The sequence below is a fragment of the Styela clava genome, chromosome 11, assembly GCF_964204865.1.
Source record: "Styela clava chromosome 11, kaStyClav1.hap1.2, whole genome shotgun sequence".
NCBI lineage: Eukaryota > Metazoa > Chordata > Ascidiacea > Stolidobranchia > Styelidae > Styela > Styela clava.
In genome coordinates this window covers 7,131,262-7,145,639 of record NC_135260.1, presented here as the reverse complement: position 1 = coordinate 7,145,639, position 14,378 = coordinate 7,131,262, and the positions used below count along the sequence as shown (strand labels likewise).

General features: G+C 35.0%; 1 protein-coding gene across 1 annotated transcript; it reads right to left on the bottom strand.

Annotated features, from left to right (window-relative positions):
- Window positions 1–400: 400 nt before the first annotated feature.
- LOC120347337 (carbohydrate sulfotransferase 11-like) lies at window positions 401–8,194 on the bottom strand. Its single transcript, XM_039417263.2, has 6 exons — window positions 8,059–8,194; window positions 6,599–6,943; window positions 5,173–5,306; window positions 4,189–4,409; window positions 3,133–3,357; window positions 401–1,934 (listed from the first exon to the last, which is right to left on the bottom strand). Exons 1-6 carry the CDS (start codon window positions 8,155–8,157, stop codon window positions 1,786–1,788), a joined length of 1,173 nt encoding a protein of 390 aa, XP_039273197.2. The 5' UTR covers window positions 8,158–8,194; the 3' UTR covers window positions 401–1,785.
- Between the last annotated feature and the right edge of the window lie 6,184 nt (window positions 8,195–14,378).

Genomic DNA, 14,378 nt, shown 5'->3' with positions numbered 1-14,378 from the left:
AAATTTGAAGTGCTTCTGCGTTTTTTTACTTACAAGCAGTAAGAGTTTTCAGTTGAATCAGCACTTGATGGGATTGCATATTATTTGTCATTTGAGGTTGGATTTCACTAAAATGATCTAGCAAAGGTGCACAAGAAAAATATTTCAAAGTGTTCGAATTTGGACCTACACAAATGATAGTATCTCACATTCATGCAGGGAAAGAAAAATTCAACAAGAAGGCGCTTCCATGTTGCAAACCATGGAACGTATTAGTGTTACCAAAAAAGCGCGGATTCTGTTGCTTAAGACGTGAGTGATACAAAAACTGCACCGCAAGTAAAGAACTGCAAAGCGAACAAAGCTGTCATCATTACTCTCCCCATTTTAGAAGAAGAATAAACAAAATAAAACCAGTGAATACCAAACAAATATTTTATTATTTTAAAATAAGTTTATTTTACATAAGCAAAAAATTCGGTGAAGCAAGGACTTTTGTGTTCGTCCAACATTATACACCAATATCATTCAGTACTATAAAAAGTAATTTTGCTATTGTGAAGAAATATTCCGCGCCATGTTTGAGTCTCGCATTCGTGCAAAAGATCAGTGATTGAAGTGCTTCACTAATCATTTCAAAGAATGTATACCTTCATGCAATTCCAGGCGATAATAAAAATATTGAACAAAACATATATATCGTGAAAAAAAGAAAAAGGGATATTTGTACTTTAAACAGTTTTAGTTTACTAATCCATCTGACGCCACAAACCCGAATCAACGGTGATCATTTCATAGGGATTATCGACGACTTTATCTTTGTACCAGCCAATAATCGTTTATAAAACATATATAGTTTGCGAATCCTATCGCTATTACTGTTAATTTAGACCACACGGTGTCGCCATTTGCAAAAAATTCATATAAACCATAAAGATTTCATATGTGACAATAATGTGAGTACGAGCTAACCACAGATATACGCAGGACAGTATGAACAGAAAAATGTGTTATTTTTCAGTTGTGTGCGAAATAATAACGCGGCTGCCGGTTCATATTTAATTGTTCAAAGCAAGTTATTGAACCCACGCATAAATACTTTAAGAGCAAAATGCGGGGTTTTTGCAGTTAGCAGAAATTAAAATCATATAAATGAAGTTGTCCACGCAGACACATTCATAGCTCAGACCCACCCTAACGTATTAAATATTTGCATAGAATAAAACACCAATGGCATAATTGAAAATTTTTGCAGATGAAAATTAAAATGATGGTAAAGAAGCAAAGGAGAAAAACATGCACAAATTTAATGGTGAATTAATGGTACTCCCGTAGTGCGTGTGCAAGGTTAGGATTGGGCCTTAATTTTATTCCGATTTTCCTTATTTTAGTTCTATTACGAATTCTGTCTGTGTTAGCCAAGTGAATACACCACCTGCCCATAGGTATTGGTACACACACTTCTGGAGCGCCTAGTTAATCAGTAATGTTAAATTTACCATTACCTGGCGTTTGAATTTTTCTCAAAGTCTTATACGCTCTTGGCAAAACGTTCATACCTTTTCACATTATTCCGATACTTTTGTGCAGGCGATACGTTTTTTAAACATTCAAATATTTGTTCCCTATCCAATAAAAAAACGCGATATCGCCGGCCGACATAAATTTTGTCATGTTCAAATTACATATAAAATTACTTGAAATTTTCTACAAAAATTATACAGTGGTATCGCATAGTTACCAAATATGACTTTGTTTGTATATGTTTTGAAGTAGTTGTAAAGAAGTGGTGAATTCGAATTAATGTTACAAAAATTCTGGCTTAGGATAATCGAACAATTCATATTGTTTTGCATACATATTATAAAGTTGTTTTCTTTCTTCGCTTGACAAATTCTCAAAATATTCTGCATATTGGGTTTTCCACTTATTATTTCGATTCTTCTTAACAGCAGCTGTGAAATATATTGTTAAGTCAATTAAAGAAATGATTTTGGTTAAAGGTATATTTGGGTATTCGTGATATAATTTGAATCGACGGCGCTATTCACTTACTTCGAGATTCTTGATGAATTGCCTTGCCTCGTTTACTCAAATGATTGGCAAATTTTGTTTCACACTAAAACAGTGTTATATACAAGATTTCATTTTGAATTGCCCGATCATTTTATGGTTTCATTAATCCCAATTTATAGATTTTCCTGACGTAATGAAATTTTCAACACCTCATTCATTGTATTGCTGTGTTGGTTGTATTGTTAGGAAATTTGAGAAATATGACACGATGTTTTAAAAAAAGGTCTTACTTTTGCAATATAATTATAAATCACATGTAATACGAGTGAGATTTTATATTTAAAAGTGCGTGTTAAGTAATATTAAGCGGCGCTGCACTTCGGCAAAGAGCCTTGCCTAACTCGGGTTTACTTCTTCAGCAAAACGTCTATAACCACGTTCTTGGATATGTAGAACAATGATTGTCAAACATCATCCGCTGGTCAGCACGGGTCCGCCTAGTTTTTTGCCGGTCTGCGAAGATTTTTTTGTTTTTCTCCAAGCGTAATCCATGATTACGGAAAAATTTCGTTGCTCAACGAGGCGTTTCTAACCGTAGTTATTAAATTGGATGTTTGACAAGCATGTCGATGACGGGCATTTCCTGAGCCGACGAGTGATTTAACTTTACAATTGCGATCAATGGCAGAAGCGTTTCGTTAATTTTCGCGAGACTCTGAAATTCACACATACATGTTTAAGTCCCTTCCGTTCTCACACAATCCTGCTAAAGTAACCATACATAAGTATTGTTGTCTCAATTTCCTATATATGCTTTCGCTAGGAAGTACTTACTAACATATATGATAATAACTCGTTACAAAATTATGCCAAAACTGAATCCCAACTGAAATTTGCATTTTAATTTAAACGCAGAGATCAAATATATAGACACTAGGTGACAATTTTCCAGCCATATGTGTTAAAAGAATTCTACATTTTAGAACAATTTCAACGTATAGTGAAGCAAACAAGACCAAAACATTTCATATCATTTAATAAAAATTGATAATATCAACTTCGGTATAAAAAAGGATGAGTCTTTAATTTCACTTTGTTGAATATATTTATCGTGTCATGTAAAATAACAGAATATACCTGGAAAGAACGGAGTGAAGTCAAATCCAAACTTTTTCGACAAATGTGCTACGTCATCGGAGATTGTTTCCAATTTTACGATATAATCGAAGCTCAGTGCGCACGGGTTGCACATTTTAGAAAACATTTCCCAGTGTGAATCCATTCCAATCTTCTTGTTTGAATCCAGTAAATATCGAACGAATTCTGGCCATGAAGCATGTTGCAATTCGTCACTCTCCTCACCTATAGAAGATCATATATCAGGTAAAATGTCTTTTTTTTAAACGCGAAGAGACGAAAAGGAAAAGAAGATATAGCCAATAGTTTGATAGGGATTTGCAGTAACATTATTTCAAATACCTCTTCAATTAATTTTTGCAAATTATCGGGTACTCCGGTAATATGTGAACCAAGATGGCTGACACCGGAACGTAGTATGTGTACCAGGTTACGGTTAGGCCATACTTTTAGCTACAAATACTACGGAAGTCTCTTGTCTAGCCCTTGGACTCGTAATAGAACTAAAATAGGAGTTATGGCCTAACCCTAACCTGGTACATATACTATGTTCAGGTGTCCGCCATCTTGATGCACATACTACGGGAGCGCCAATTATTGAACCGACTTCAACCCGTGTCGTCCAAATGAAATGACTCGGACTCAACTATTTGCCAATGAGACTCAACTTGGTGACGCGATCGATCCCGAGTGTAGGATGACTCGTTTTGACTTTCGACTCGCGAATCTGGGGTCTTCTACTCAACAATAGATAACACAAACTGGATCCGAACTAAAATATTTAGCATAGTTCGGACATTTTTGGAAACTGGACTTTTTTCATGTACCTGGCAACAGTGTATATTGGTCACAACCAACAGTAAACTGCTTTGAACAAAATGAATAGAGAAATACGCTATTGGTATCTTCGATAGATATGACAACCACTGACAAAACCCGAAATAAGGTTAGAACCAGTTTGTTATGAGCTCTTAGTTAGGTAATGAACAAACAATTTTTTTGCATTGGAAAATGTGTCACTTCGAAAGAAAATCAATAAAAGGCAATTGTATATACTTGTACTGTTTGTCGTTTCTCTGTATTGCGCATGGATTCTTCGTGATATCTCCAAATAAGTTTCCCCTCCTGATCCAGTTGGGAGCATTTTATCTATGTAAGCAGAAACTAACCGTTCCATTGGTTCGCGTACCGTCATGATATGAGTGTAGTTTTTAATTCTTTTTTCCACAAAATCGCGAGACTTCGTATCACTTTCATTAAAATATTTCCAAAGATATCTTAAAAAATGTTTTTATTGATGACAAAATGTATCGAAAGTTGTTTTGCAATCAACTTCAAGATAATAACAGTTTTGTCACTTTTTGTTTCTTACCCATTATAGGTATTATAGGTCTAATTTAGAATCACAAAGCTATATTTTCTCCGAAACATTATATGCATCTACTATGCTTTCCAGCTTAACAAATTACCAGACACGTAGAGAATCAGAGTTATTAGAAAAATCGCATTCTTATCTAATTTCTTTAGAACCGATGTCAAAAAAAAACTATAAAGAAAATTTATATAAACCAATGCAGAAGGACTTAAACGTGGAATTCAAAAATTAGTATCAAATTTTATATGAATTGTAATAGAAAGTGCAGTCAAAATAACAAGTACAATATGAATTTGAACCATATATTTCTAATTCAAGTAGGCCTAACAGGGCCAGCATTAGGACACCGCAACATATTAGGCCGCGGTGGGCCTCACATTTTTATAAGGCCCCGCGTTCTTTCTAAGTTTCATTTACTAAATTAAACCCATAATAAATTATAACCATTTAAAGGCCAGCCAGCATGTTCATTCTGTATATACAAGACTCGTAAGAAAAATCAACTTCAATTGTGATTTTGGTAATAAAACTATAATATTAATTGTGACACAATAATAAAATGTAAAAACGCAATCATTTCCTTTTACGATTATTTTTGTCTACGCGAACTGGGCCCGCATTGGCTAAGGTCGTCCCGGTTCAGTACACGATCGAAACTAATTTACCTTTTGTTTCCCAATATATGAGCCTCTCCTCCAGGTATTTTCATGGGATCAGTAGCGTTCGTTTCGCCTTCCATTGAGACCAACAATTTCTTCCAGTTTGTACTTCCACACTTTGGTATTTCACAAATCATAAACTTAATGAAGAAACAATAGAGGATATAAATACACAAGAAATTTTGCGGAGTGATTTGGACTGTAGAATTGAATAGTTTTATCTTCCTCGGCATAACCATGTCAAAGTGATCACGCGAATATTCGTTTGTTTATATTTGGTCAGTGACTTTCACAGATTTATTAAACTAGCAAATATACTTCAGATGATAAAACGTTTTCAACATTTCCTCTATTATATTATATAGATAGTGGTGTGTCAGTAGTCACTTGCGATTTCTTTTTTTCGAGTAAGATCTCCCTTTTCGTATTTGGAAGTTTGCGGTGTTGTTGTCAACAAAAATTGTATAAAAATTATTTGAAACTTGTCTTACAATTTTTGCAATGTTTACATGTAAACTGCACTAAAGTATGTCCAGTATGTTTACGCTGTAGATAGAATGGTTGATTATCCGCAGCGATGGGAAAAACCAGTCATGTGGAATAGTCTGCTTTTCTACACCCAGCAATTACGAATAATTATTATTTCTCGAGCTTTAAGTTAATATACGAATATCTTTCCTTCAGTATGCGTACATAATATCCGTTCACAGCGTGCGTAATGTATTATTTTGATTCATCTCATACATGGGATAATCTTCATGGGCTTATTTTGAACCACACTCAAAAAGCTTCTTACTCGTGAACTAATATGAGCAGCGAAAATTAGTGAGTTGTGCAAATCGACGTGACAACTCAATATTGACATGCACAAAACGATACATCGTATTATTATAGTACATCACTACATGTATTTTTCTGTTCACAAATAGACACAAAACGTTAAAAAAAATAAAGCAATAACGTTTTTTTTTTTCAAAATAGTGTATTTGAGTAATTCTTGTTATTATTTTTTATATAATCATTATGCATTCTTTTATACTAAGATTTCAATTAAAACGCGGTCAGTTTTTGGTCCAAACTTATTCTAGATTAGTGCCCGACCATAGCTATGAGGCAGGATTTCCCAAACTGGGGTCCGCGGACCCCCCGGGGGTTCGTGACAACTGCAGAGGGAGTCCGCAACGATATGAAAAAAGTCTGTTCGGTATTTAATGATCAATTAAAGAGAAATTGCATATTTTTGATTAAGCTTTGCGGACGAATATCCATTGCTGTCAGAAAAGGTAATTAAAATCCTTTTTGCAACGACCTACATTCGTGATGCAGCATTTTCACTCTTATAAATATGATGACAATATTCAGGTCGACACTTGCCATGAAATTAGTAAACAATTAACTGTAAGATAAATAAGTGGAAATACTATTTACTCACATTATATTTATCAGAAAAGTAGAATCTTGGCCTATTCGATTGATGTTGTTTCAGAATAGACTGCACATCATTTAGCAAAACACCGGGATCAGTTTTATTACAAACACTCTTTATAATATTTATTCGTTGATCTGCTTCTTGTGTATTTTCTGTTACGACTGTAAGATTTCTCGTATTATTAACAGCTAGGCTTGTTGTAACTGGTGTTGGAACAGAGGTGCTAGATGATGTAGAAACTTGATTTTCTGTTTTAGTCTGGGTGTTATCTCCAATGTTGCTGGCAGGTTCTTCGTTTTTGTTGACCTGCAGTCTAATCAATGTTGAATCGATGACTGCTGATTTCATCTGGAGAAAAACACATTTTTCAAATCAATTGTTTCAAAATCACATCAAAAGATATAACGCCTATTAAATTGAGACACGTACATATCTCTATATATATTTTTTAGCACAGAATCTATTAAAATGTATGCTAATGTGAATAGAATATTCTTTATTTTTGGGTAATTTTGAATTTACAATTTCAAACCTTTGAAAAGAATATATATAGATAATTTGAAAGAAATAGATAATTTTTGGTAAAATTGCACGCAAATCAATAGGAAAAAACATAGTCGTTGAAGCACAACAGAAATTTGGATGTGACCAGCACCGAAAAATCCCAAATAGCTCTTATAAATATTTATTTGATAAAAATAAATTAACAAAAATATAAATCGATCTATAGGTAATGATATTATAGAAGTGGTAAAAGAATAAATATTGTTGAATATTTGGCGGCTATTTTTGACAGTGTATGTGGGCCGAAATCACTATTTTCCGGATTATGGTGTCACGTGTATCCACGGTCGTTCGAGGTACTAGTTCTTCGGTTCAAATACAACACAAAAATATATATCTTTTGCAATTCGAATGAAACTTTGAATAGTTTTGCTATTCGTAGAGCAAGTCTCTTCAATTTTTTGAAAAAGTAGTTCCAGACGTTCCAGACGTATGTGTACCAATATGGAGGTAACTAATTTTGTTCGCCTACTTTACATCAACCTATGGGCAGGGGGTATCTTCACTTGGCTAACACAAACAGTCCACGAACTCGTAATAGAACTAAAATAAGGAAATCGGAATAAAATTATGGCCTAACCCTAACCTGGTACACATATTACGGGAGTACCCAATATATTTGATAAATATTATACACTAAGGCCAAAGTTGTTTACCGTGGTATATTTTTATAATAATGTACATATTTTTTGCATTGTTGGCTTTTTCTTGGAGGGTACACGATTTGTATAATTTTCTGTGAAACATTTATGTTCTTTGCTCAATTAATGAATATTCAAACACAATATGCATCGATTCGGGGCGGCAGAAACAATGGGATACAGTTTACAATGGGATAAATGATTAACGTAGTAATTATTCACGGACTGAATAGCAGGTAATAAAAAAATAATGTTTACTTTTGCTGTGTGTGATATGCTCCCATACATCATGGACATGAACATTACAGCAGATCCACAAACGAAAACTATTGCATACTTTAGGTGTAGCTGCTTCATGGCGTTTACAAACTTAATTTTAGAGCTTCTTCTATGACTGAAATGATAAAACTGTAACAATTTAAAAGTACTACATAAAAATATGAAAAAGACGAAAAAAATTACGTTGACACTAATAAAGAATTCAATCATAAATCCTAGAATATACGTTGCACACAGGCGTGCCAAACTTTTCAGCTGACCAGGGAGAGTTTCTGATCAGGATTCCTCTTATACCTAACTTCAAAAATAATTCGAGAGGGGAACAAAATATGGATGTGGTAAGACAAGAGAATGAATAGATTAAAGGTTAAGTAAGAGTGGAATGTTTGTGTTATTAATTAAATCATCAAACTTAGCAACAAACTCACATTTATGAGATCTACCCCTCATTTATTAATCAAAAGCTCTACAATTTGGATCTGTTGCCCCATATGGCGTGTTTTCCGGGGTGGCTGCTTCTAAGGCCCTTCCTTAGGCCCACCCCTGGTTGTACATAAAGAGGTCACAAGGATGCGCGAATACATTATAAGTACACGAGCCTGCGCGCTGTAGTGAATGTAAGTATTTTCGAGTTCGAGTGATAAATCCAATATACATACAGTCATAAATGAACTCTTGCGCAGTTTTCACGCACTTCCATCCAACCTAGTCTACCTTCCGCATAGACAACCTCTCTTTTGTTCGAGTAATTCGACTTTATTGCTTATGATTTAGCGTACACAACGGCACTACCACTAGTCACATGTTTTCTTCGTATCGGACCGCAGTCATATCTGCAAAATGTCTGTCAATTCGTGTGCGACGTACTATTTGAGAATATTAAATTCGCTTTTAGCTCTTGATCATAACAACCGAACTGCTTCAGACTGATAATGATGAATCTGTTTTGTTAGTACCAGGAACGATCGAAATTCGTTTACTGCTGCCTCAGATAAGAGCGAGAGCAATGCTAATTGCAAATCACTTCATTATTACCATTTTCACAATTATCGTGACAATAATATGCCGCCAAAGTAACCCTATACGTATATATATACGAGCATAGGCGACTGAAAATGACTCTTGCTTGAGAAAAATAGGCCCGCGGAATGAACTAAAACTTACTAATGAGTCTTCTGTTTGGTCTAATTAGTTATAAACTTGCTTTCATCTCCTCATAAATGACTAATACTCGATTCATTTCATACAAGGTTACCCAGTAAAATATATCGTTGCTGACAGAGATACACTGTAAATCTACAAAAAGTTAGAAATAAACATTATCTAAATAAATAAAGATTTTGAGCGCTTCAATGCGCCTCAGTCAGTACCTTTTGGCAAACGCAAGAGCAAAGCGGCGATCTATTCCATATTACCCTTACATGCAGTGGTGGGATTCAAATTTTTTGTCAGCCGGTTCCATCACAAACGTCATATTTTTCAGCCGGTTCTGTTACGGAAGGTCATCTTTTTTCAGCAAATAAACCAGTAATGCTAACCGGTTCGCTGATCTCATGAAATTTCGTGAGACGGTTCTATAGAACCGGCTGGATCCCACCACTGCTTACATGTATTTTAGTCAGAAAAACTTCTCGAGGTGGCGCAGCCACTGACTAACGGCAATTGTATGACTAAAGACGTGATTGTCGGAAACCCAATTTACGGCGCGTGATCTGTTGGATCCCATGGCTTAATCCCTGAGCTTACTGTCGTGGGGAATTTTGTTAAGGACTTCCGCTCACAGGATAATCAGAACGATAATCAACGTATATAAATTCTCGAATCTACTTAAATTGAATAACTAGCAATTTCCCAGCTTGCAAAAATTTTCATGGCATACTGAGTTGTAGAACCTTGCGACGTCTACAAACAGTACATATATAGTAAATGGTTTAGTCGGTGAGGCGAAAACTGCAAAATGAGATGTTACGTCTGTTCCGCACCTGCCACTAATCCGTAACATTATAAATTATGCGTCCATATTCACTCTATGCCTTACATCAAAAGCCCACAGCATTTATTCTTGTTGGACACAAAATTTGCATATGAACCGTTATGTTATTATGTTGTTTTTGTAGTCATTCTTTTCCTTTTTTGTTGTAAAAATAATCACTTTTCTCATTAAATACTGGATTAATTTTTAGTGGTCGAAGATTGTACTTGTCGCTATTACTTTTATTTATTTATTAATTTCATTCATTTCCGCGTTCGTTGCTATTTGATGGTGGAGTCGTGAAGACTGCGGTACTGGTAGTCTACTGTGAGTGATTGCATACCCGTACTACTTTTCTTTGACTTTCGTGTCCATATATTTGAGAATTGCTCTCTTATATTCGAGAAATTCCTTCCTGTAATCTTTCTAAAATGTTTAAAGTCACATCGCATTTTACTAGTCAACGAGACTTCTCCTCGATGAGTCTCATACAAATCCGTGCGTGTGCGTGTTAACTTTGTTCGGATCAAAACCTTCTATAGGAATATTATAAAAGAACCTGACTACGGGATACCAAACTATTTTGATGCATTTATATATATGAAATATAGACGAATCAAATCAAACCAACAAGAGAAAATGAATAACAGTCAGGGCAAAGTCAGCAAAATTCAATCCTTATATCAGAGGAATTGAGTTATAACGCAGTTGGCAGATATCAAGAATAGTGTCAGTTTGCTTCAATATGATGTTACAATAAGGAAGTCCCGTCGCAGGGTGACCTACAAGCAAAATATGCTCGTAGTTTAACAGGGAAGCATATTTTTTTTTTAACAGTAAGTTAACTCAGATTTTATTTTAAGAATTCCGAAACCCATAAAAATGGAGATTTAGTATCACGCTAATAACCGAATTGCGTAAGTCATTTTTGGCGATTTTGAGTTTTTTTTATTATATAAAATAGGTATTTATGTAATGCTGCGCACCTGTCTGTTAACTCAGATTTTATTTTAAGAATTTCGATACCCATAAAAATGGAGATTTAATATGACATGCATATTTGTGCAATTGTTTCGTCATAATGAATTATCATTGTTACCACAGGACTATTGTGACGTCACGGAGGCAAAAATAACCTCGGCGAAGTATTTTCGAGTTTTTGCATCTCGGATTCAAACTTAGCCCGTATTAATTTGAATTTATACTACAGTATAGGAAGACGTGCATTTGTGATATTCACTGTCCGAGTCCAATTCACTTTGGTTGGCTTAAGTTAATATTGCGTGCATTGCTGTTTTATTCTTTATATTTAATCTTAGTTTTATTTCGGTGGGTGTGCAGAGCGTGTTATATTGATGAAATATATATATATATATTTAAACATAAAAAATAATGTAATTGAAACTGATTAGATATTTTTGGGATTAGACATTGTAGATGCTGAGAATTACATTCGTTTTTGGAATGTTTAGTTTTCAGGAATCGTGCATATAGTGAAGTTGCAAAATTGCGTATGTCCCCAAGTCATACACATATTTCTGCCTAAGTCACAGTGCGCCATTATGACGTCACTTAACTGCGTCATACAAATTAAGTTAAATCCGGCTACGATCAAAAAATTGAACCATGGCAAATTATTGACTCTCAATGGCAAAACAATATCATCAGGAAATTTCTTGCGTTTTTCTCAAAACTGGTAAAAATAACTTGCGCAATTCGGTTATTAGCGAGACGATATTTTACCTGGCATAAAAATGTTTCCGTAATAACAGTATTATGTGATATATCGCGTAACCGAAAGCAAAAAGTTTCAAAATAACAAACAGTGATCCATTTTAAAATATTTTCTAACTCTTCGACGCACAAAAGTAAAGTTTTAATAATTGTAGCCGCACTACGGCATGTTCTGGATTGCTCATTACAGTATTTAGTTGTACAAACGGTTTGATTAGAGTTTCTATGTATGGGGTTCATTCCTTTGGGCCATCGTGAACTGACCGTTAATGACTGCGATCCGTCATCATTAATAATTTGGTAGATTCAGTAAGACATTCTGTTTGTACGTTTTCAAACTTTTCTAAACTTTTTATCATAATTTTCCCTTGCTTATTCTTACATTTACCGCTTAAATGATGCAAAATTGCGGGTATTTGTAAGTTTGATAAAATGCATCGCTTGTATTTGTGTGCACATTCACTGCACAGTTATACGTTACTTCCTGGACCTTTCAGCTTCTCATATATTTGATGTAACAGTATAGAATCCGTGCACGACATTGTAACTAATTCGTGCTTGGATCGCAGAGCACTAGCTAACATGATCCAGTGCCTATAGGCTTTTCCATCTTTCATGAAATACCTATCACAAATAAAGAACAGTTACCGGTACGCGAGCTATTATAGCTTTTCGGATCATATGTTCTAGTCTTAAACTCAATCGAAATGCTCAGAGTTACCGTAAGATATCAAATGGTGCTTTAGCTAGCCGTGATTCGGTGTTTAGCCCCAAATTGTAGTCCAGATCAAAAAAGTAGTCCAATTACTTTCTGTGCCACTAATCTCCATCTAAAACTGGCGCCTATTCAAAAGGCATGACGGTGAAGACCAAATATCTCAGTTAGATTACGCTCAAACTAGGTCTAGCTTCGAAACTTAAAAGGAAATCAAAAACCTATGTTGCGGTTACCTTACTTAGTAATTTTCAACCTTTTCTGGTCTGCGTAACACTTTCCACCTCATAGAGTGCTTGCGGGACAACAAATAAAACTTTCCGCGTGAAAGATTTTTCAAGGTATATCACGGTTCCGGAGAAAATACGTAGATGAATAAATATTTCGAAGGCATATTGCTCAAAGTATAAAATTGATCACTGAGAAGGGAGAGAATGGCCAATCCGCTTTTTAAGATGTCCTTATATGTAGAAAAGCGTGAATAAAAGATCCGATAAACGAATAATTAGCCCAATTCCAGTTCGATCAAGTTTGGCATAGAAAGGAAATGACAAAAATACCAATAGCTTATGACTCGAGTTGGGAAAGCCCTAACAAATTCGACATGGCTACAAAGAGCTGAAGTGAAAATAGAAATTTCTCAAACTCAGTCCGCTAGATACTGAAATAGCGATGACAATTACCTGTGCAAAGCCGCAAGTAGCTAGAAATAGTAAAGATATTCCAATGAGATTTAATGAGCATCCATAGAAATTTTCGCTATTTGAAATCCTATACTTATTTCAAGTTATAAAAAAACTAACATGGTTAAACTGGCATGAAGCTCTATACTATACACTTTGATCAACAAAACTCTGCGATATTAGTCGCCCTAGTCTTTTATCATCTGCCTCCTGATACTTTAACGTGGTGTTAACGATAGAAACCATTTTACGCTTATTATTAGAAAAATTGTATCGAAGTAGAAGCCGTAGTTCATTAAGCTGAAGCCCGAATAGTAACCCTCTCCTTTTCTCTGCTCTGCTTTTCAGGATAAATTAATCTGAACTTTCTCCGTGTGATTTCTGGGTAGATACACCTTGTAATAATTAGTCTCGCAAAATCTATTTCTCTCTGATTCAAATCTACTATATGCTAGCTCGGTATGAAGGCAGTTCGAATTAGGAATCGTTTTCAAAAACATAATTATACATAGCTTTTTACGATTGGGCGGTTACCTGTTACAGCAACAAACAATATCAGTTTCATAGCCATTGTTGAGCAAAATTTTAGAGAACATAATATACCTCGAGTGATTTAAAGCAATTGGATTTTTTCATACCACATTTCCAGTGTTCACAACAGTCTGCAAGGACAATAAAGAATACGGTATAAGTTGTAACAAGGCCAATTTCGGACGAATGTGCGTCCCTACGATGTAATGTGACGAAAAGCGGATTTCTAGTAAGGTTAAACATTGCCATTTGTGACCAGTAGAAACATGGATGCACCAAATTATTCTGCTAGTCATCATATCGATATAATTGGTTTCACATGTGAACGTCCTGTATGATCAACAACATGTTAACGTAGACTAACCTGCGCTCCGGCAGTGTGTATAAATATGGAGGTAACTAATTTTATTCACCCACTTCACATCAAGTTGTGTAAAGGAACTGAAACCTTTGGGCCAGGTTATTCACTTGGCTAACACAAACAGTCCCCTCGTTATAGAACTAAAATAAAGAAAATTGGAATAAAATTATGGCCTAACCCGATGGCCTAATTATGGATAAGAACGACACAACATCTTAAAAACGTCGATCATTTTTATGTTCTGTTAGCATATATATCGTACACAAACTTAACATTCTACGCATGCCACCAACTGCTCAAATC

Bases quoted from the DNA above. Each gene is read 5' to 3' on its own strand.
- LOC120347337 (XM_039417263.2), bottom strand. From the start codon at position 8,157: ATGAAGCAGCTACACCTAAAGTATGCAATAGTTTTCGTTTGTGGATCT. The intron at 5,307-6,598 runs GTGAGTAAATAG...TTCTTCATTAAG, and splicing joins ACTTTTCTGATAAATATAAT to TTTATGATTTGTGAAATACC. The intron at 4,410-5,172 runs GTAAATTAGTTT...ACATTTTTTAAG, and splicing joins CATATATTGGGAAACAAAAG to ATATCTTTGGAAATATTTTA.